This window comes from Palaemon carinicauda, chromosome 2 (assembly GCF_036898095.1).
Source record: "Palaemon carinicauda isolate YSFRI2023 chromosome 2, ASM3689809v2, whole genome shotgun sequence".
NCBI classification, from domain to species: Eukaryota; Metazoa; Arthropoda; class Malacostraca; order Decapoda; family Palaemonidae; genus Palaemon; species Palaemon carinicauda.
This window is the reverse complement of record NC_090726.1, coordinates 139,830,731-139,855,730: the sequence shown is the minus strand read 5'-3', so window position 1 is coordinate 139,855,730 and position 25,000 is coordinate 139,830,731. Positions and strand designations below refer to the sequence as shown.

At 32.1% G+C, this 25,000-nt stretch overlaps 1 protein-coding gene and 1 long non-coding RNA gene across 6 annotated transcripts in view; one reads left to right on the top strand and one right to left on the bottom strand.

Annotated features, from left to right (window-relative positions):
* LOC137627478 (lachesin-like) overlaps positions 1 to 25,000 on the bottom strand; it is a 770,122-nt gene that overhangs the window by 344,169 nt on the left and 400,953 nt on the right. For all 3 annotated transcript variants that reach the window (XM_068358565.1, XM_068358580.1, XM_068358573.1), the window contains exon 3: positions 14,339 to 14,383. In XM_068358565.1, coding sequence (XP_068214666.1) covers positions 14,339 to 14,383 — 45 coding nt within the window. The remainder of the gene's footprint in view (positions 1 to 14,338; positions 14,384 to 25,000) is intronic.
* Positions 1 to 25,000, top strand: part of LOC137627501 (uncharacterized) — a 742,199-nt gene that overhangs the window by 465,819 nt on the left and 251,380 nt on the right. The gene's annotated exons all lie outside the window — the stretch shown is intronic.

Sequence of the window (25,000 nt, the reverse complement as noted above, 5' to 3'; positions counted from 1 at the left end):
TAAGTTAATACTGGTAGGACCCTCTGATTAAATACTTTTCTTTTTAGAGAAAATAGCATTTTACATTCCATAATCTCTTTCTGCTTACCAAAAGCTCTCCATCCTATGCTTATCCTTCACTTCATTTCAATTTCATGTCCTGGAGAAACACTTGCTGTTTGTCCTAAGTTTGTATATTCATTAACAATCTTTAGAGGTTCATTTTAACCCGTATTAGTTGTCTCGCTGTATTTTTATTGAACATTATCTTAGTTTTACTCTCATTCATATTCAGTCCTACATTTCTTCCTTCTCTATTCACATCTATCATCCTATGTAATTCCTCCCATGATTCAATAAACAGAACTATGTCATCTGCAAATCTTACGATGTTAAGGTATTCCCCATTAATGTTAATTCCTATATTTTCCCAATCTTGATTTTTAAATTTTTTTTTTTTCACCTTTATGTAGTTTTAGGATTGGTATACTTCCCATATACATATTGTACAGTGTTCTAACATACTCGCAAGTATCATCTATTCCTCGTCTTTGAAGGGCTTTCATTATTGCTAAAGTTTTGACTGAAACCAAAGCTTTCTCATCGTCTTTGGATGCCATAGATATTGGTTTCTCATACTCAGCTCATTTTTTCATTAGTTGGTTGATTACATGGATATGGCCAGTTGAATATCCGCTTCCAAAATCAGCCTGCTCTCTTAGTTGATTAAAGTCTAGCTTTTTTTCTTTACTTAGGATGCCAGAAAACTTCAAATCAATCAACCTAAAATAACCCTTAACAATATTTCATATGTTTTTTAGAGTAAACTTATTGGGCGATAATTTTTCAAGTCTTTTGTGTATTTGTGTGTGTGTGTGTGTGTGTGTGATATAATGTGGTGATAAATGTTTTCCAAGCTGAAGGTATAGATCAGTCTTGCAAACATTATGTGGGAAGTTCAGCAAAATTTACTACTATGAAATATCCTCCATCTATTATCAAAACATTTGTTAGGCCATCTTCGGCTTTGTCTATTATCCGGCCTTTTAATGGTTTCTTTACTTCTACTGTTAGTTTCGGTACCGGCTCAGGTGTTTCATTATTTCACTTGGAAAAGTTATTTATGTCACTATTATATTGCAATGTGTAAAAACCTGCTGCAATTTTTATTACAATATCTCTTTTGTTGATATATCTATTTTCATCCGTTAAAGCAAATATGTGTTGGCACCCTGTTCCAAGTCTTCTTTTCATTAACTTGATGCAGCTTCCTTTCTTTAGGGATTCCTCAATTTTGGTCTGATTGTGTTTACGAATGTTTGAGTTTTCAAGATGTTTAATGTTTTGGATAGTTCTGCTGATTCTATTTTATCTCCAGATCTTCATAAAAAGTTTGTCTTTCTTTCTTTGTATTGGATGCTGTTGGTACATACGTTTGAATGACCTTCATTGTATAGTTCTTATTCAGATTGATCATCAATCCTGCAATTCTATCACTGATACTATAGAATAATTTTATGTTACCTGCAGGATTTTTATTAATAAGAAAACCTCCTCCATGTATATTTTTCCTTTGATGTCCCCTAAAGCAAAATGTATGGCCCTCGTTCAACTCTATATAAGATTCCCCAATTCTTCCAATTTCAATCAATCCTAACATATCCCCTGTATTTGTTTTAGCTTTTCTAGTGACACGTAACACAGCAAGATCTTCTCTAGACAGGGTCCTGATATTGTACATAGCGAGTTTAGTTCCAAAAGTGGCCCTTTCATTCCTTATATATATATATATATATATATATATATATATATATATATATGTATATATATATATGCATATATATATATATATATATATATATATATATATATATGTATATGTATATGTATATATATATATATATATATATATATATATATATATATATATATATATATGCGCGTGTGCGTGTATATATATATATATATATATATATATATATATATATATATATATATATATATATATATATATATATTAAAAGAAAGGCATTTTAAAAACCTTGGTTTTATATGACCAATGCAGTATTAAGTCTATGGAACTCTGTTTGTGAGATTTTCATCTTCATATCTTATCCCCATAGTTTAAAATCAAAGACAAATAATATGATTATCAAACATTAAATAATTGTCTTTCGCGAAATAGGAAGTAGACGAAATAGAAAATATAAAAGCCGTTAAAAATTTAAAATTAAAATTGGAATTGAAAAACAAATGATAGGTATAATAAATCGTGAGTAAAAACATTGTAGGGTAAGAAAACTGATAGCCCTAACTTTATCCATATGGGAATGAAGTTATAGCAGCGAATTAATATCGTTAGTATGTTCAAGGTCAATTCATGAAGTAGGTATCGGTATTTTATGATAGTCCATGTGTACAAATTGTAATTGGTCTTATAAAAATCTTCCAAAAAATTGAATTTTGTTGTTGCACAATCTGCTGTCAGGTAATAACAGGAAATCACGTGTAAGGGTGTTACCTCGTAAGAAATATTTCTGGGGGAGGCCCCTCAGAAACCCGCCGTCAGTTCTTTTCCAAACTTTACCCCCCACCCCACCAGGGAAAGCGCTCCTTCGCCCCTCTGCGTATACATACAAGTAGAATAATTTATTGTTCTGACATACCTAAAACTTTTTATTCGATAAATTGCTTTTGAATGATAATTCCTATGAAGAATGAGTTGTTAAATTTATGCAATTTAATGTCTTTCAATTTCTTGTGTTACTAAATTAATGCAGTTTATAACTTTTAACTTTTTTTCGAAGAAAAAGATAGAAAAATAAATTTTCGGCCAAAAAAGTGGGGTTGCTGTTATTGATAACCACGTGCCACTAACTTAACACTGAGCTGTGAAGGTGGAGAGAGGTTGATTTCGAGTCTTGCTTATAAATACCTTAATTCGATAGGAATATGTACAACTAGACCGGAATGAATTTGTATATCTCGTAATAGCCCAATGGTTAGTGTTTAATTATTATTATTATTATTATTATTATTATTATTATTATTATTATTATTATTATTATTATTATTATTATTGGTCAAGCTAAAACCCTAGTTGAAAAGATAACCCCAAGGGCTCCTCCAGGGAAAAATAACCTTGTGAGGAAAAAAAATAAGGATTTATTTACGCTTTACTCGGATGCATAGGTATGAATAATGACCCCGAGATAAGCACTTATCTTGAAAAGAAAAAAAAAATGGGGAATTAATCCTGATATTGAGTGAATTCAATTTTGAATTCCAATTATGGATTCAAGTTAGAATATAAATATACAAACGTATTCATGATATATTGTAAATTCTTGCACACAACATTTATCCCAATTTTGTGGAATTTACACATCTCTGAAAATTACTAGCACCTAAGGGAAATCGTATAGGGTAAATTTCCCCTGCCTAGGATTCCAACCTTTACCTTATGATGCAATGCTGTAAGCTGTGTTACAATGACCATAACCACCCAACCTTCTAGAAAGATGTTGTTGTTGTTGTTGTTGTTTTTTCTACGGTTAGTATTCTCCCACTTCTTACTCCATAAGACATGGCAAAAGTCCGAGACAAGATTGCAATATACCTCATACATTTTTATTTATGTTTTTTATGTGGCTTAAGAAGTGAATACATACACCCAGAAGCCCACACACATATCTGTCATATATATATATATATATATATATATATATATATGTATATATATATATATATATATATATATATATATATATATATATATATATATATATATATATATATATATATATATATATATATATATATATATATATATAGAGAGAGAGAGAGAGAGAGAGAGAGAGAGAGAGAGAGAGAGAGAGAGAGAGAGAGAGAGAGAGAGAGAGAGTTATGTCATTCTAACTCAATTACATCGAAGACTTCCACCTCGTGTGCCCGAGTTGAAATTATACTCAGTTTGGTGGAATGTACTGTGAGTGAGAGAGAAGTTAGAGGACCTAGATACCAGACTGTCACTTATTTGGTCACTTATCTGTACCAACATTTTGTTTGATCATGATATAAGTTGTAAGACTAACAGCCTCATTCTTCGAAGACTTAAATCTGCTACTATTCCCTTCTAAAGGAAATATGTATTTAATTTGATATATATATATATATATATATGCATAAGCATATATATATATATATATATATATATATATGTGTTATAATTATATCTATCTAAATCTATCTATCTATCTATCTATCTATCTATCTATCTATATATATATATATATATATATGTATGTATATATATATATATATATATATATATATATATATATATATATATATATATACTGAGAAAGCAAGACAAATAAGGAGAGTAGATAAATAAAGACTCGTGCATGCTTACAACGAGTTGCGAAAGAAGGAGCATGAGAGTAAAGTGAAAGGTCTTAATCTAGATTACAATTTGAATGGGGAACATTTTGAAAATGTCTGCGTTATAGATAATAATTTGTTTTGAATTGGTAAGAATCTTTTCATAATAGAATTAGAGGGTGTGGTAGAATATGTAGATAGAGGTTTGAGCAAATTTTTTAATGGTTAATGTTTGAAGATTGTACAGCCAACTCCCTTTTATGAGATAATATTTAAGTGTTAGATGTAAATAAAAGAGGAAAGGTTGAATCTGTTGGTACGATTTGTCCTATATTTTGACTACGGAGAATATAGAGATAAATATCGAAATTATGGTTGCGTAGGTGAAATTAGGTATCAAAGGGTTTTAAGAATATTTATCATGTGAAAGGGAAAGAGTATGATACCTACTAAAAGGGTAAAGGTTAAGAGTGAGAGACCTAGTAATTGAAAGGTTAAAGGGATTTACGGACTATTGGAAGGGAAGAACCCTAATATCCAGAAAGTGTAAGAAGTCACAAGACCAGGGTGTTTATGCGTTGCCGATGACTTGTGCATAGAATTATGTAACAACGAATGGTGTGAAAACCTTCTGCAAATGGGCTTCATTCCCAATTCAGCTGTCACAGTATCATTGTGGGATTGACCAGTGGCTTGTTTTTATTTTCTTGAAGGCACGCAGGTTACGAGAAGCAAGTGAACTGATGATAAAAAGTGAAGAAAATTATAAAAAGGCAAAGCTTTTTATCTGACATTAGACCGGCATTACAGTTGAATTCTTATTTCGCAGTAAACTTATTCTTTCTTATGCAGAGGAGAATCCCTTCCAAGAACTGGAAATGGGAATTTGTCGTGCATTAGCTTGGAATGCTTGATGTCATTTAAATTACCATGGAATGGCAGTAATAAATCCAAAAGCATTTTGATTGAATCGAATGAATATCTTGCAATACAATTTACTCTAAGCTATCCTGATAACATTATTATTCTAGAGACATATTGCTTGAAGTCGTTTATAAATAACCTACTATTTATGTATTATTCGAAAATTTATGTTAATGATCTCTTGTGATTCAAACGTGTAGCACAACCCATTTACGTTTTGATATTCTTCCCTGATTAGACCTGCCACATCTCGAATTAGTCTAATTCTACTGTTCATTTCGTTTTGCTGTTGAAGTCAAATTATACTCTGTCAAGACGGAGTAATGACTCCTTATTCAACGCGAAGGTCGAATGTAATTATGGGACTTCATCAGACTCTTATAACCATCTGTTTGAATACCTGGGAAATTTAACAGAGAGAGAGAGAGAGAGAGAGAGAGAGAGAGAGAGAGAGAGAGAGAGAGAGAGAGAGAGAGAGAGAGAGAGAGTTGATAAAAGATAAAGTGATAGAAATAATGTCCGATGACTCCCACGAAAAAGAGATAGATTCCTTATTTAAGAGAGAATATGTTTGTTGGAGACAAAATGAGAAAGTATCTACGACGAGAGAGAGAGAGAGAGAGAGAGAGAGAGAGAGAGAGAGAGAGAGAGAGAGAGAGAGAGAGAGTGTGTGTGTGTGTGAGGTGGGTTTGATGCTATAGGAGACAATTTAATTCTAAAAAAAAAGAAATATTGCCGTACAAATTGCTCTATATGTATAAATTAGAAATGTATTAAAAAGCATCTTTCGATGTTGTACAGCGAAGAGATTTAACCTTGATTTATGCGTCATAACAATATAAGTTGAATGAATAACAAGAAAAAGAAGACGGGCTTTAAGTAGCAAAGTTTACCTTAATGCAAGCGGCAAATCGACCTTAAAGTTTAGTTCGGATAACAGCCATTCACTCCCCTGCGAATCCATTGTACTAAAACAGATAGACCAGCAACGTGGCACTCAGTAGCCCGACGCTAATGGGCACTGTCCATTAGAGGCATATTTATGGCATTACATCTGAAAAGAGAAGGTTTCAACAACGATTCTCTGATGTTAAAAATGGATCCGGGAGCGTTATAATGGGGATCTGTACGAGTTCAAGCAAAAGATACTGAAGAAATATGCGAGAATGGGTGGTGATGGAGATTAATCATTAGCAGAGTATCGCTGGTAGAGAACGCATCCAAGTAGGTGCAGTCAGAAAGGTCTACTAATATACCCATTGACGGTGTCATCCTGTTTTCATTTCATGAAATCTTAATTGGCCGCACTCAGGAGATTATTCATATGATTATAAAGAATAAGGATCACAAATCAACACCGTTGTATCAAATTCCGTAAAAAAAACCCATCAAAGATCCTTGCATTTCACGGTCGTTATATATCACGAGGATTATTACTTAAGCACAAGAGCTATTTTAACGACTGTAGTACCAGCAACCTTTGTGTCACTTTAACACGATTCTCTGAAATACCATTGCTCAGAAATTCGGCTATTTTGTGACCTGTCACTCTCACAGTTGGAATATTGACGCATTTGTTGGAGGTATGTAATACGCCTTGTTCCACAATTTTTTTATTCTTTTGAAAACAATGTATTTCAAATAGTTATATCTTTATTTATCCAATAAAAACAGATTGTCACTTTACAGGATGTTGATTTTACATCTATTTTTTTCGGAAATTTCTGGGCTTTCAATTCCTAAATGAAGCATCAACTATTACTATCCCGACGCTTAAAATCTCTGGTGTAGATATGTTTTGGGACCACCTCTGGTAATGGATTAGTCTTCCCATCGTCTATGAGAGCATTTCATTTCTGCTATGTTTCTTATTGATTTACAGTAATGCATTTTAATGGTTCTTCGTACTCTACTGATCTTGTTTACTTGCATTGCTGATCGCTATCACTGTTTTAGGTAGTCATTACATTTGGAGGAGTTGATGCTGGCGTGTGTGATTTAGATGCCATTTTTCCCACGGTGTTTCTTTCTCATGCTCCATTGCCTCCCCCACCTGGAGGGGTTGGTACCAGAACAGTACATGTAGTCTTTTAGTACCTCAGCAGCTGTTTATGGGTAGAATTGATAGTCCCATGGTTTTTTTTCTTGACCTACCGAACTGTTCGTACCCATTTAATGCTGAATGAAGTTTTGAGTTATAATCGAGATCGCTAACTCAACCGCAGTGGCCGCTAGCCCATCGCATGCAGTTAAAGTCGCCAATAATTCCATTAGCATACCGTACCCCATGTTGAAATATTAACAATTAAATAACTTAGTGAATACCATGTTTGAGTTGGGTTGATCTCGGTTCTAAGTACGAATACGTAAATTCGACTAGAATATGCACAGCAGAGTCGGAATGAACTCATGTCTACTGTTATTTCGATTCTGAGGCAAAGGTTTGAATTTTGGCGCTGGTAGCAGCACTTACCAAAATTGAATTTCCCTATATGTATATACTCCTAAGGTATAGTAAATTCAATATTTAAAAGACTATTTGTGACTCAATATTTGAATATCTGAAAGCCATGTGTACGCCTATTAGTGATAAAACTAGTACAAATAACCACGTGGTACAAACTACAGTTTACTGTCCTGTTGAATATTGGTTGATTTCGTTCGTAAGTCAAAATACCCGATTTCGACAGGAATAAGTACAGTATATCTGAGTAGGAATTAATGTATGCCTGGCTGGATAGTTCTCATTTGTTTTCGATTCTGAGGAGTAAGTTCAAATCCTGTCCAAATGATCATCTTGAGTATTTATCTCAAAAGTATAGGGAATTTGAAAATTTTTGTGGATCAATACTAGCATTTATGAAAATCATGCAATTATCAAAAATTATAAAACATTGCTATGTGTTGATATTTTGATATTTTAAAAAATGAGAAAATACTATAAATGACTGGTGAAAGGTAGGAAATCTCGATAGCCCACGCCTGTGCCGCAATAAATTACTTTCCAAAAGTAATCAACAGAGATATGTAATTTTTCTTCTATCAGCTAGCAAAATAAAAATGAAGTACTTTTCCAAGTTGGTCAGAGTTGCTTACTAGTCATATCAGTTCTAGTCATTAAGCTTTTCAATAAAGAACGAGAGAGAAAAAATAAAACCTCTATTATTTGCATGTCGACTTTAAAAAAAAAAAATTTACATATATGATATCATGTATAATATTCCATAATAAAAACAGAAATTCTAGTGGACATTATAAGTAAAGATATCAATAACAAGCTATTGATTAGAATCGTTCTTGCTTCCTGTCCGCAACGGTAAATTTGTGAAATCATCACCAAATTTGCAATCGCTTTCTTTTTAACTAACTAACAATCCAAATTTCTCTCTTTATTTTCCAAACTCAATCCTAAAGTAATTTACGAGATTAAGTTATAACTAATATTAGTGTACATTTGTTAAGCTCAATAACTTTCTATAAATATAACTGATTTGTAGTGGTAAAAAACACAATTATATTTTCAAATATTTTTTTATTGCTTTATGTCAGTTATGATAAGATAGTAAGTAGAAATATCATATATTATATGGTCTGATTTAAGAATATATTGGCGATCTTATATGGCGTGTATGAGGAAAATCAAAGTCTAAATACATATTTAGACCTCGAGGAAAAGCATCAACGTAGAATATCGTCTTTCATGGAGGCACATGGGAGTGTCATAAACTCGGTCCACATCTCTGAGACACGTATGGATGTCATAAACTCCACCCACTCGGCTTCAGGCATCCATCAATGCCATTCATGAGTAGATTGGAACCTCATAAATGACGCCGGTCAAATTTTAGATGAACTGCTAATGTCACTCAAATAATCCAAAGTACTAAAGATTTTTTGTGGCTAATGACATTAAAAGTTCTATTGAATATAGCCTGTTAATATATATATATATATATATATATATATATATATATATATATATATATATATATATATATATATATCTAGACTCGCGCAAACACGCAATATATATATATATATATATATATATATATATATATATATATATATATATATATATATAGATAGATAGATAGATAGATAGATATTTCAAATACGTCATGTATTTTAATACATTGATGTCTGGATTCTCTTACCTCGGGATAAGAGTCTGGAGGCGAAACCACTCAAAGACAATAGTATTAGACCGACCGGAAATCGAATCCTGGTCCAGGATGCTTGTATGACAGTGACCGAATGGTACGGTCACTGTCATACAAGCATCCTTGACCAGGGTTCGATTCCCGGCTGGTCACATGCTATTGTCTTTGAGTGGTTTCGCCTCCAAACTCTGATCCCGAGGTTGGTAAGTGAATCCAGATATTAATGTATTCAAGATGTATGGTTTATTTGAAATAGAAAAAAACACGTCTGAATGTGCAAAATTTATCTTATATATACTGTGTATATATATATATATATATATATATATATATATATATATATATATATATATATATATATATATATATATATATATATATATATACAATGTGCCTTGCCTGCGTCCATAAATGAGACATTGGAACGTTTTATATTATTGCAAATAAGGTTTATAAACTTGCTCAGCGAGGATACCCTAGGACGAGCTGGAGTCCATGATTTCGTCATCGTCAAGTTCGCAAATCTCCAATTCACACAATGAATCACTACCTAAAACTATCCATGTCACCCAATCCATAAAATACTTTTAACAACCTCGGGCCGTGCAGACAAAGCGTTTACAAGACCTGGCCATTGTCCTGCTAACAAATTGCCATAAACCAATTTCTCTAATCATTGAAATTTTTTTAAGCGAATCTAATAACAATTTTCAGCACTATGTATCCTTGTTACTTTTCATGTCTCATCTTTACCAATTATTGCAATAGATATTGTTTTACAGCTTTCACAACTGATTCCGAGAAATGTTTGATTAACTTAACTTGCTCCTTGCTACTGTACACAACACCGCACTTCCCTTACCAATTCTGTTATGCTTTACTTTCTCAATGAAAATCCTGTCATTCACCTTCCCCTTTCTCATAATAAACAGCGTTATGTCCCTGTAAGTCTCACCAACTCCTCTCATATAAGGGAAACCCACCTAATGACCTTGGTCAGGGTGTAATAGCCTAATACTCCGCACTCCGGGTACAAAAATCCATAGGTGATATATATATATATATATATATATATATATATATATATATATATATATATATATATATATATATATATATATATGCGTATGGATGTGGCAATTTCATTTTTTAACTTTAGAAGGTGCTTTCAACCTATGTCGAAGCTTATAGTACCGGTATGTTTGTCCTAATTCACTCACTTGCCCACCGTCCGTCAGTGTACGCATCTGTACAGTGGTACCTGCATCTACTTGAGGTAATACAGTCTATGATCGGTTTTTTCTCTTATTAATTTATGGAGGCTACAGAGAGTATCATTACGTTTCAGAAGCGTAGCAATCCTCTTTGAAGTTTTTAACTACGAAACTTCATCCTGTACCTTGGCCTTTGCCTGCTCTCTTAAAAAATCATACATACATACATCATTACCATGTAGATTCAGAGAGAGAGAGAGAGAGAGAGAGAGAGAGAGAGAGAGAGAGAGAGAGAGAGAGAGAGAGAGAGAGAGAGAAAGTAATATAAGCCAGTAAAGAACATCTTGAGCACAAGAGAGGAGTGCGTGGAGAATATGAAAGGAGATATGGTAAGTTCAATGAGCGTGAAATATGGGTCGAATATACGTCCTACTTAAGACCCATAACTTTTCCAGAGCGCTATTCTACCTCCGGAGAAAGAATGTCACTCAATCTCTTGATGTTCTTATCTCCCGTAGACTTCCTGTCGGACGAACGGTTTCCTTTGTATTTGTTTAATGCCACTTTGTTGAAAATATTGTTTGAGATGAGTTATAGATCATGAGATTAGGAGGGTTGTCTTTCATTGTATTGTGTGTAATAATTGATAGCATTCTGTCAGTTATTGTGAAGACATATTAATTTTTACCTTGTAAATAGGAACATGAAGTAATCAAAGCAGCTGATGTAAGGGCATAAATCAGATTGTGTTCCTACTATAAGGGAGAATTAGTTATCTCGTTCACAAGGAATCAAAGAGAAGTATGCAAAGGATAAGTACATGCATAGAATGGTAACTAGTATAATGAAATAACAAAGATTTTTTGTACAATAAATAACGTTTTATGTTTTATATATTGTAAAGGCTCTATTTCTTCTTCAAATATGTGCAAAATGTAATTTTTGTACAAAATCCAATATCATGTAGTAGTATATTTGATTATTCGTGCTTTATAATTCATCTTAACGGGGACAGTACCCATGTGGCGTAGACGCGTTCAATATTATTGCGCTGTCACTATCATTTGCCTTAAATTCAGTATTATTACATTGATGCTGCTGGGCGCTTGCAATTCATTATTCTTGCATTGATATTGCTGTTTGCCTGCTGTGCAGTGTGGTTGCTTAGGTACTGCTGTTGGTCTGGAATTCAATGATTTTAGGATACTGCTGTTGGCCGGTTATTCAGTGTTTTCGCATTAATAAGAGTATTGTAATAAAACTGCCGATGGCCGGAAATTCAGTATTATTTAATTGAATTTGCTTTTAACTTTGCAATCAGAATTATCACCCTGTTACTGATGATTCAATATCATTAGTTTGGATAAAACTGTTGGATTGTGATTTAGTATCATTACTTTGTTATTGATACTTTTGCTGTCTTACAATGAAATATTATTTTGATACCGAAGATATATGTGACTATTTCCTTTTCCGAATTAAGACATCAAAAGATAAACGGACTAATTGTTAGAGACTGATATAGATAAATAGGAGTATTTTTTTCATTTCATCTGTTTTTTGCTGTCAAATCAATATGCAATTTTGCTTGAACAAAGTTGTGTGGATTTCCTTTCTTCACTTCCGTCCTTCCTTTTTATCTTTTTCCTTTTCCTCTATTTTCCTTTAGTCTTCCATCTTTCCTCCTTATCTCTGTGTTAAAGCTGGATTTCTTCTGTCGCAATCGGATAGAAAATCAATTCAAAGGAGAATTGCTGTTTCCATTTAATTATCTTTGATATCCGATGGTAAGGTATCGAAAGGGGAAGACGTATTATTACATTTCCTGTGTTTATCCAATATCTTTGATAAATTAGAGATATATTCTCATCTTACATATAATTTTTTTTTGTTAATTGATGATTAAGAAATTATTTACTTGTTGGTTTTTTGAACCACGCTTATCTGGTCTAATATTGTCACTAGACAAGGAGAGGGTGATCTTTATTGATAATTGTGTAGCAAGTTCCCAATAAAAAGGATTTCCCTTTAGCAAAGCATTGCAGGTAAAACGTTTTTTTTTTTTTTTAATTGCGTACGACTTTGCATTTATTTATTGGAGGATTTTTGGTTTCTTCACGGTTATGAAAAATGTGAGGGAACTACAAAACAGTAAGACTTTTGGTTTCTGATTTTTTTTTTATCATTGATCAAAGTTTATTGGGGACAAATAAATGTTCTTTACGTAGAAACATTTTGAGGCAAATTTTATTGTAGATTCAAATGTTAAGATTTTTCCTTCCAGTTATTTAATTACCCATTGATTGTTTAGATACTCTGGGCAGATCTCTCATAAACTAAATTATCCTTTAACAATGACTCCTTTCTCAGCTTTTCTTTATGGATTTGTATCTAATCTTTTATTTTTTCCTTACATTTATTTATTTATCATTCGACTGTTTAATGTCTCTTGGTATATCTCTTATAAACTAAAATGTCATTTTAAAACTACTCATTGTAATAATGTATATTGATCTGATTATTTATTTATTTGATTTAGATTTTTATTATTTTGATTTTTGTTTATATGCATTTTTATGTCGAATTCATGATTGGTAAGATAGTGAGTCTACAGAGCAAGTCCATATGAGTGTTCGCAATTTTTTATAATACCAAACTGTCTTCGGTTATTTTGCCTGTATTTTCAATATGTGGAGAAAGGTATTTCATGAATTCGCTTGCAAACTTCAGTTATCCCGTAATGGAGTAGTGGTGCTAGTACACTTCATATGGTGCACTGTAGGCATTACATAGTGGTCTTTGCAACGTCTCTTCGGCCCTTTTTTATATCTTACTGTCCAATTGCAATTTGTTCCTGGTGTGCAATTGCGGCGTTTTCACCCTGTAACACTTGAGAGGGCTGAATGACCTCCCAGGTCCAAGCATTCTGTTATTGGGCTCAAATTCATAAATCTAATCCAATAAATCCAATTCAAATTAGAGTTACGTTGTCAAGTAGAGTTACGCTGCAAATTGCAACTACATTGCAAATTAGAGGTATATTGCCAACTGAAGTTATGGTGTCATTCCGAGTAATGTTTCCTATTGGATTTACATTGTTAATTAGAATTACGTTACGAGTTAGGCTTATTTAGCAGATTAATTTTACATTGCCAATTAAATAATCGTTGCAAATTGTATTTATGCCGAAAATTATGGTTAAGTTTAAATTAGATACACTTTGCTAATTAGAGTTGCGTTGAAATTGGTGTTGTGTTTTGAATTAGAATTACATTTCAAATAAAATATATATTCCATAAGTTTATATTATAATGTATATTCTATAAAAATTACAGTTACGTTATTCAATAGAGTTACGATCTCAACTACGGTTGCGTTTGAAGTTTGACGTTCCATATTGAGAGATACGTTTCTAGTTAAAATTACGTTGCATGTTGCATAGCAATATTTCCGGAAATAATTCTATAGATGTGCAGGTGCAACGAACAAATTAAAACGAAAGAATTCATTGCAAGAATTCGCATTTGTTTCGTCCAGCCAAACAAACAGGGTAACATAATCGCCAACACTCTCACAGACACATGAAATTAACCCGAAACCACAGACAACAAAAGTCATGAATATTTCCCTCAAGTTTGAAAGACAACTTAATTAGATTCCCACGTTGCTTCGTACCTTGCTGTTGCGAATGGAGAGACGATTCTGTTGAAATTGAAAGTCCTGAAAGAAAAAGAAAAAAGAAAGTCTCCTGGGTGTTTCGTTGCCATGGGGAATGTCAAATACTTGTAAAACATTTTGTCCTATGAGGAAGCACAATTCAGAATCTACAGCAAGGCATATGAACACATTTTGTAGGATCAAAGCTGTTTTTAAAATGTAATGGATTATAGAGGGCAGTGAAGGATATAATTATTGTATCAAACTTGACAAGTGCTAATGCTATTGATAAATATATTTTTAATTACTTCAATTTTTGTAACATAATAAGGCTATTCCACTGAGAACTGCACGACGGGAAATTTTAAATACAAAATGATAACGACTAATTTAGAGGTACATATGCAATCTATATATATATATATATATATATATATATATATATATATATATATATATATATATATATATATATATATATATATATATATATATATATGTGTGTGTGTGTGTGTGTGTGTGTCTGTCTGTCTGTCTCTGTGTGTGTGCATGGATAATTATTATTATGGTAAATAAAATCGTTTCCCGTGATAAATTGACATTTTCTCGAAAATCTCTGGAAATAATAATCATCCATATCCTCATCATCGAAGGTAACCAATTGTACAATTTTTTTTTCAAGATACCCTATGATAATACTGGACGAAAATAAATTCCAAAGGAAATGAAAGATAATTAATTCTAATCTTAGAATTTGCTCATATGTGTTTGGCGAAGGCAGTTATTTTGTAGTTATAGAATGGTTTTAGTGTTCAGAATACCTTCATTAGTCTCCGTTAAGCGAAATTATTGTCAAAGAAGAGCTTAATCTGAAAATATGACATGACTGGTATTTGATATCAAATAGAAAAACTTTACAAATGAAATATCCTCTCATCCAGTAATTAACGAACTCTCCATCCATTAAACTTACATCGCGCAAGCTGGTAACACGATTATGCAATTTAGCATGGTAACAATAAGCAGAGTTGATAACATAATTAACCACTGCATAATGGTGACGTGTCTCGCTAAAAGTTGCTAATACCAATGTACTTGATAACAACAGTTTTTGTTGCCACTGCGCTGCAATATTAGATCTCGCAACATTTTTGGAAGAGAGATTTGACTAAATATACATAATTTTCCAAGTTCTTTTTTAAATTATAGTGGTTAGCGCTGTCTGTTGATCGAAAGTAGAACCAAGCATGGTTTTGCCCATTTCGTTACACATAAATCATGAAAAATTAATATGTAAATATATGAAAAGAAAAAAAGGGAATATTCTTTTACACTCTTGATAACATTTCATTCTTTTTATGTGAAATTTGCAAATATTGCATGTTATAAGATGTCTTCGGTTTCTTTGCAATCATTCTGAACAAGCGTAGTAATTTTTACATTTCATTCAAAATTGTGATTTTTTTTTTCTAGTATGACGAAAACGCATAGCAAATGATGAAACACTTTATTTGAAACGCATTGCTTTGCCTAGATATTTTGATCGTTGTAAAATTGAAATGGATAACATTGCATGTTACGGATGTTAGAAGATTTGCATTTTATGATATAAATTTCAGACTAGCATTGTATTGTATTTAGAAGTAATCCATATAGACAGATATATGCAAAGTTCAATACTTCATTCCATCCTAAAAGAACTAGATTATCTGATATGGCACTTTGATGACATTGAAATGCAGTTGTCTGGATTTTGGTGGGTCTCTTGATCAATGATGACCAGAATGGGAAAACTAGAAAATTAATCCCTTGATATTTCCGTCATTTGTTTTCATATTGACGAACTAGTGTTATTATTATTATTGCTTACTAAGCTATAACCCTAGTTGGAAGAGCAGGATGCTATAAACTCAGAGGCCTCCAACAGGAAAACAGCCCAGTGAGGAAAGGAAATAAGGAAAAATAAATATTATAACAACAGTAAAAACAATAGAATAAATACATCCATTATGAACTATAAAAACTTTAACAAAACAAGAGGAAGAGGAATAAGATATAATAGTGTGCCCGAGTGTACCCTCAAGGAAGAGAATTCTAACTCAAGGCAGTGAAAGACCATGGTACAAAGGATATGGCACTACCCATGACTAGAGAATAATGGTTTGATTTTGGAGTGTCCTCCTAGAAGCGCTGCTTACCATAGCTAGAGAGTCTCTTCTACCCTTACCTAGTGGAAAGTGGCCACTGATTGATAGTTCAGTATCCCCTTGGTTTAAGATGAATTGTTTGGTAATCTCAAGTGTTGTCAGATGTATGAGGGCAGAGGAGAATATGCCAAGAATAAACCAGACTATTTGGTGTATTTGTAGGCAAAGGGAAAGTGAACCGTAACCAGAGAGAAGAATCCAATGTAATACCGTCTGGCCAGTCAAAGGACTATAACTATTTAGCGGTAGTATCTCAACGGAGGGCTAGTACCCCTGCCAACCTACTACCCTACTAGGTAGTAGGATTATGACTCAGAAAACGGTTTTATATGTAACGATTAAGATTCATTTGTTGCGCGAAATTTAAGTCAGAGTTTCATGGAAAATATATACAACTGATATTACTACGAGGAACTGGCTGAAGATTAATTATCAAATGGAATATGAACCTTGACAACTTCAGTTCCCCATTTCGACAACATAGGGAGTACGACAAGTAGTTGAGAAATAAAATAAAATGAAGTCTCGGAAGAGAATGAAACTACTCGAGAGATAACATTCAGAGAAATGAAATAAGTTAATTGCATCGTTAAAGTTGACGATACTAGCCAATAAGATGTTTTGTAAAACAAAGGAATTTCAAGAAATTGTCGAGAACAATTATTGTTAAGAGGTTATAAAACTGATGAGAGTTATCAAATGACAATCGCCCGTGATAAACACAATTTTGAAAGCTAGTCAAGCCACATCTGAGCACTAATGAATACGCACAGAAACAAGTGGATTAATTTGCTTGATGGAAAAAAAAAATAGTTCCATTTTAAGATCATATTATATAACAGATTACGACGAATCGTATGGAAAACTTGAATTTATGAAACTAGTGACGAGACAATTACTATTAAGAAAAAAAAAAAATAGAGGCTCACGAAGACAACTCCTAAAAACCTAAATAGAAAAAGGTAACTATTCTCAAGGCCCTTATTATAGGAGCCTGAAATTCGTGAAAATACTTAGCAAATATTTCGTATATTAGAAATAGATTTATAAAAGCGTTCATGATAATTGCCAGCGGGACCTAAAATTGATGAAAAAAATGAGGATTCAATTTTTACAGAAACCCAAACCAAATTAATGTAGTCGAAATATAATTTCCAAAGTAGACAGACTAGAAACCAAGGATTCATGAAGCGATTCAAGAAGCAGTTACCATTACACAAAACAAATAATGAAATTATTAGCAAACTGTCTCATTAGATTAAAAAATGATTAAACCAGTCGAGAGGAAAAGTCCCTTTGATGTCAATAACTTTAGGTAAAAGCAGAGTAAAAGTCGAAATAACATTCCAATAGGAGTCAGTCGTTCAAAACACTTATCGATAGAAATTCACATTTAATGCAAAATTGGATATAGCGAGCTAAAAGAGGAATCCTGTATTAACCAGAATTGCAAGAAACTTGACGAAAGACAATTCGACCATTTGGTTAAACAGGCGAACTCTTCTTATATCTCAGTATTATTTGAAAATATATCAGTTATAAGACATAACCATAAGCCGAATTAACTAGTCTGAAAAGAATTAATTTAGGAATCATAATAGAGAAGAGGAAAACATGAAACTGGACAGGAGATGCTTTCATGGACCAGGAAATAATCAATTTATAATTAATATAGATGCCAAAAACCGAGGAAACTGATCTTAAGACAATTCACATTGGCTACGTAATTATAAGAATTTATCTAGTCAAGAGACATCACCCATGTGGAGCAGACATTGATGAACCTATATATATATATATATATATATATATATATATATATATATATATATATATATATATATATATATATATATATATATATATATATATATATATATAAACATAATATGACGAGGGGTGGTTTAGGTTCACTAGCTGCTAACTGTACGCAAAAGAATAAGTCTGATAAAACTCATGATATTATCAAACGGTCATCATAAGCAGTGTCAAATATGTAACAATATTTTTAAAATGCTTATTTTTATAGTTTTTTTTTATAAAGTAAATATGATAGGGAACAATTTTACCTTTCAAAATGTAATGAGTTAAGACGAACGTATATGGGTTTGATTTTAGCTGAAAAGAACATTAGTTATAAACGGACTTTTTATTTAAAGAAGACATCTTAATAAATATGAAAAAAAAATACAGTTTAAGATGGAGTATAAAATAAAGGATACTTTCATTTTATGCGTTTTCAATACACTGGTGTGATTCTTTCTATATACCACACTAGTGTAAAGCCGTCATTATCTGGCCGGATAATTATGGCATAAATCTATTATATTGTACTACACGTGTTTCATACAATTTCATACACTGTAATGCTATTGCGTTTCTTATCTCTCACTCTCTCCCGCTCTGATAATAGAAAACCTCGTTTAAATTTGCCATCGCATGTTTCATATTGCTTGAATTTTTGTGACAGTCTTGCTCTCAACTGTTTGTATAATAGCTCGTTATCTGTTGAATAAACTTTACTTGCAGTTACCTTGCCTCTCTGTTAGCAGCACCTAACAACAACGTTGCCACAATATTGATGATTCTATGTTGTCGTTCTTGTTAGTCTTCTATGCTTTTTCCTTTGAGAACACCACTTTATTCCACAGAGATGTGGATGAAATTTCTCTCTAAATAAGTTGATAAATTGTATATTGAATTCTTTTAGATTGCATTCCTTCCATCCATATACTTCCTCTCAAAGAGAGTTAGATATTTCAATGAATCTGCTTATTCAGCATGAAAAACCCTTTTACTTTTTTTATATAAAAATACCACTAAACCTTTAGAATAAAGTTTTCTAAGATAGAGAAAATAACCTCAGAACTGCAAAGCATTGATTATACCACGCCGAAAAATGTCTAGCACAGAAAAGGAAAAGGAAAGCCGACAGTATTCTGATCGAGAGACAAAGCCATCTATGTGAAGTGCCATCTGCTACCCATTGCACTGGGCGATAGATGTGATAAATTCGAAAATGTCCATAATGCAAATAGAGGGAAAGAGGGCAAATGAAGTTACACAAGGGCATTTTAGTTCCTTAAATTGCATTAGGTAAAAGCCTTTATCCTTAAAGTGCCCTAAAGGGGAATCCCTTCTTATTTCTCTCTGAAGTTAATGGACTCTGATGGAGAGCGTTTGCAGGTAAGCAGACGATGGCTAACAATCCTCCCCGGACTGGACCTCGACCCCTTCTCGCAGCACACCCCTGAATTTCCCACCAAAAGAAAAAAAATTGGTCCCCTGTCATCCCTCCCCTCCTTCGACGCACACAGACGCAACATCAGTCCAGCGTGTAATTTGTTGATGACACTTTCTTACCACAGGCACATGGAGGTCTCTCCTGAAACCTTGAATAATATGAAAGGTTATTATTTTTATTATTCTGATATGGTGTATCAGAGCTGGATTGGTTGTAAACAAGACTGGCGTCATCACGTGGTACATTTAGGTAAGAGATTTCATTCCAAATTAATTCTAGTTTCATTTTCCTTACTCCGTAATGTATTTCGATCGGTACTCGTATTTTTTTTTTTTTTTTTTGATAGTTGCAGTCGCTATTTCTTTGTTTTAACAACTAACTATTTTGTTACCATATCCGACTAGTTTACCTGCATTCCAACCCAGCGCCATTCTGTATTTGCATAATTTAAATGTCTTCGAAACTCCCGTTAGTATAGTTTAAATATATGAGATGCATGAAAATTTAAGAAATTTTCTAATATAACTAGTAGTATCACCTGTGACCTGTTAAGAAACAATAGGTGATTAAGTTATTCCCTACTTTACATGGAAGGAACGTACTCTTCAAGAAAGAAATCAGAAGGTTAAAATATTCGTATTCTCTCTCGAATATGCAAATAGTTTTCGAGCTGAAGCCGTCCAATTTGATTTGATTCATTATTCCGTAAGCAAAGACACTTGAGAACGTATTTTGTTAGTAGATAATATTTACCGTTTCGAAAAGAATTTAGCCTTAAGAGAACGGAGCTTTCCTCTACATAGCTTACTAGAAATTTAGGAAGGCATATATGTATACACGCAGATATATATATATATATATATATATATATATATATATATATATATATATATATATATATATATATATATATAAAGGTGTCTCTCTTTATGGAAATTGTCTCCAAAAAAGAGTATCGCAACTGACATTTCCACGTGTATACTTAATGATTAAACCATAATTTAGAACTGTATGCAGCCAAATTCCATAAAATTTACTTGGTGCTCTGATCCCGAGGTCGAAAAGAAAATCCAGACATTAATGTATTAAAATAAATGGCTTATTTGAATATGAAAAACACGTCTACATGTGCACAATTTATCATTCATCGAATGCCAGGTACAAACATACTAATTAGCTGCAATGGTGAAGATGGGTTGATTTCAATTCTAAGTACAAAAACTTGAATTCAACAGATACATGTACAGAAGAATTGTCATTGACTTTTGTATTACTCGGTGACTAAGTGCCTATGTCACTGTCATTCAGGTTTCCTGGACCAGGGTTTGATTCCCGGCCGGTCGGAAGCTATTTTCTGATCATATATATATATATATATATATATATATATATATATATATATATATATATATATATATATATATATGTTATATTATATATGTTATATTATATATGTTTGTATGTATTTATCTCTCTCTCTCTCTCTCTCTCTCTCTCTCTCTCTCTCTCTCTCTCTCTCTCTCTCTCTCTATATATATATATATATATATATATATATATATACACACTAAATTTATGTATTTTATGTTATAGAACAAGTGAGAAAAAATAATTTTTACATAATAAATGTCGAGATTAAAACATTGTGGTGACTTGTAACTCGAAGAAATCTTTATACTCCACAGCAAGAGTTACTGGTAGATTCTTGAAAATATTTAGAAGCCGCCAGACATGAGTATTGTGTTATATAGATTAGCCCTGGACATTCTAGAGTCCATTATGAATTTTTGAGGAACGGGTCCCTGATATGTATAGAAGACGAGCCACGAGTTAGAGAGAAACTTGCTTTGTTTATATCTGAGTTACCATTACTGTTGTAGAGACATTTCTGTGACACCTGCTCTGATACTGATAAATATCTTCCATTATTACAAAAATGACAAGGAAAATTTGGAACATCGAATATCATTAGAAACTGCGTTCCTGATTATCATCTCTTACGTTTGAAAATCTGCTCTGTAATTTTTCTGCTGACATTCGGAAGTTGCCGTTCCTGTCTTAATTGAGGCTCAAAATCTTAGACTTATAAACCAAATGCCTGTATATACGCATTGGAATAGAAATGCTTCTATATCCAGGAATTGCAAAGAGGTGTTCAAGATAGTGGTTAGTGGTGCAGTGTATCCTGGGTGTTATAGGCCTTTATTGGTGAGCCCACGGTGGTTGTGTGAAGTTGTCAATCGGCAAATGTAGTTGAAAAATTCTTATGAGAATATCATGATTCCATTAGTTGAAAATTTGAATTTGTTGGTGATTGGTATGTTGATTATGATCTGGAGTCTCCACCTGTTTCGGAAAATTAATTGATGTTGTTTGTGTATTTATGTGTCTTTATTATATATGTGTATATATATATATATATATATATATATATGTGTGTATATATATATATATATATATATATATATATATATATATATATATATATATATATATATATATATATATATATATATATATATATATATATATATATATATAAACAATTTTAGTGAACGTGGACCCATGATCCGATTGTTTCATTAGATACCTATTTTAAACTTGTGTTTTTAAGTCTTTAACAGCGTCATGATAGCTGATCAAGAAAAAAAAAAGAAAAAACACGGTACTTCAATTGTGCTACTTATGTTTTAGTTATATGTTGTTAACCCACTAGAAAGGACGAGTCTTAAAAACTCACCAGGGATTTGTAGTGGATTATCTTAGGTTGTAGTCAGGGAGGTTTGAATCTGGTCTAACTCCAATGAACCGTTTTATTTTATGATATGCCGTACTATCCTATGGCTCTGATTCATAGTTCATTGATATTAGCATGCTTGATGTGTGAGCTCATGTGTTAAGATTCCTGGATTTACCGTTAATTCCAAGGTAATAAGTGATGCACTTGAAAATATCGCGTGATGTTGAGACAACCAGGTCGTCTTTAAAGAGCTTTCTTTACATAAAAACCACGATTAACAATACTAATTGCAAGAGAAATTGCGTTTTTTCAATTAATGCAATACTGTCTTACAGCCCAGGTGATAGCATCGTCCGAGAATCTTTATGTTCTAGACACATTCTGCTTGACATGGTTTTGTTTTTCCCAGAATTTGTAAATAGGATTTTTTTCTTCATCTTAAAAGTTCTTGCTTGGCCATCTTAAATTAACTTTCATTCAATTGGGTTAGTTGGAAACTCCCGATGTCTACGTCAGTAGATGGTCAAAGCTTCTCGATTCCTTGAATTTTCATCATTATTATTGTTATTATTGATATACAGTATATATATATATATATATATATATATATATATATATATATATATATATATATATATATATATATATATATATATATATATATATATATATATATATATATATATATTTTTTTTTTTTTTTTTTTTTTTTCTTGCAGGATGACGGAGGTCTATTACTTCAATTATTATAGAATTTTTGAGCAGTGTCGTAAGTGTTTTTTCTTATTTTCCAAAGGCTACGTATTCATGAAAATATTTCTATGTTATTACAGTTTGAACTTTATATTGAGGGATGTCTTTCATTGATTTATTTTATTTTATTTATTTATTTTTTTTTTTTTTCTTTTTGCTATGATAGGCTGCCTAATAAATTAACTGCCTTTAAGTTTAGGGCTTTCATTGTAAATGTTTGCCCGTTTCCATCACTTACACTTAAGCTACTGGTACAAAAACTAATGTTAATGACAGTCTTAAATTAACTTTTCATTTTAAATTCATGAACGGTGATCTAATTGAGACGGGAATTAGATATATGAATTATTATCTTTCGAGAAGGGTTGAACTTGGATCTCTGCGACATAATGAATTACTTGGTCACACCGTTGCCAAGAATAAACCGTTTCTCCATTCAGAAATCTTTGCAGACATTTGCCTACCCAATGTCGACTGAAAGTACTATATCGATAGCGAGTAAAATACATGGATGATGGTTTGAACAAATTGTGTTCCTCAGATATATATTTGTTTATAATTCTTTTATTAGTGTGATTACTACTACTACTACTACTACTACTACTACTACTACTACTACTACTACTTATGATAGTAATAATGATAAGCAAGAGCACTCACACAAAGGAAGTATTAGTAACAGGTAAATGATTAGTGCACCACATAACATATTTAAGTTTTTCTGAAGAATAATTATGTCTGTTTTGATAGATTCGCTTGATAGCAAATAGTTTTGCCACTAAATTGTGTGATTGAATTAATTTCACAGATCAGCTTGTCCGTATTTTCATTCTCCCCGTTTGTATTTATCGAAATACAATAATACGCAATTCATTTTAGACAGTGTGCATGTATTTATAACTTGTTGCTTGTTAATGTAGTCTGGGATTAGTTTCGCATTCCTACGTGGTTTATATCCTGTCAGTTTCATTTTACATATATGATCAATCACTGTCAGGAAGTAGAGTTTTGATGAATGAAAAGATCACTGTTATGTCCATGAAAAGTGGAAGGATCTGAAGAATTTCATCTATCTTAGAATTATTGATTTTATCAATCAAATGCATTGGCACGTTGAGTATTAGAATTCTGAAAAGGCCTTGCTTGATGTATTTGTACACTTTTTATGCAAAGCGGCATTAGCAAACTAGCTAATTGGGAAGAAATAGAATATAGTATAAACTACGGTGAAACCGAATGAATTTAATCAATGAAATTTCATTACATAAACCTATTTAGGTAAATAATAGTGGAAAAGTCTGATAAAGGGTATAATTTGAGATCATACTAAACAAGCATCGCTACTCATGTGATGAGCAAAGCATAATTTATACAAAACATTTTGTGTCGTTCATAAATGTCCGTGCTTGTAAGTACAAATTAGCGATGCAATATATATATATATATATATATATATATATATATATATATATATATATATATATATATATATATATATATATATATATATATATTTTATTTTTTTATTTTTTCTATTTCGCCATGGAGTTCATTAGTATTAGAGTCAGGGAATTACAATTGTATTTACACTATTTTGTTGAATTTTCCGAGAATAACAATCCTCACTTATTTTTCCAAATATCAACTGTAAAATTCTCTGAAAACGTTTACCTAATGATCCTGTAAGATTTAATAACAGTTGCGATGAATGTCATAAATTTACTGATGAAAATTTTT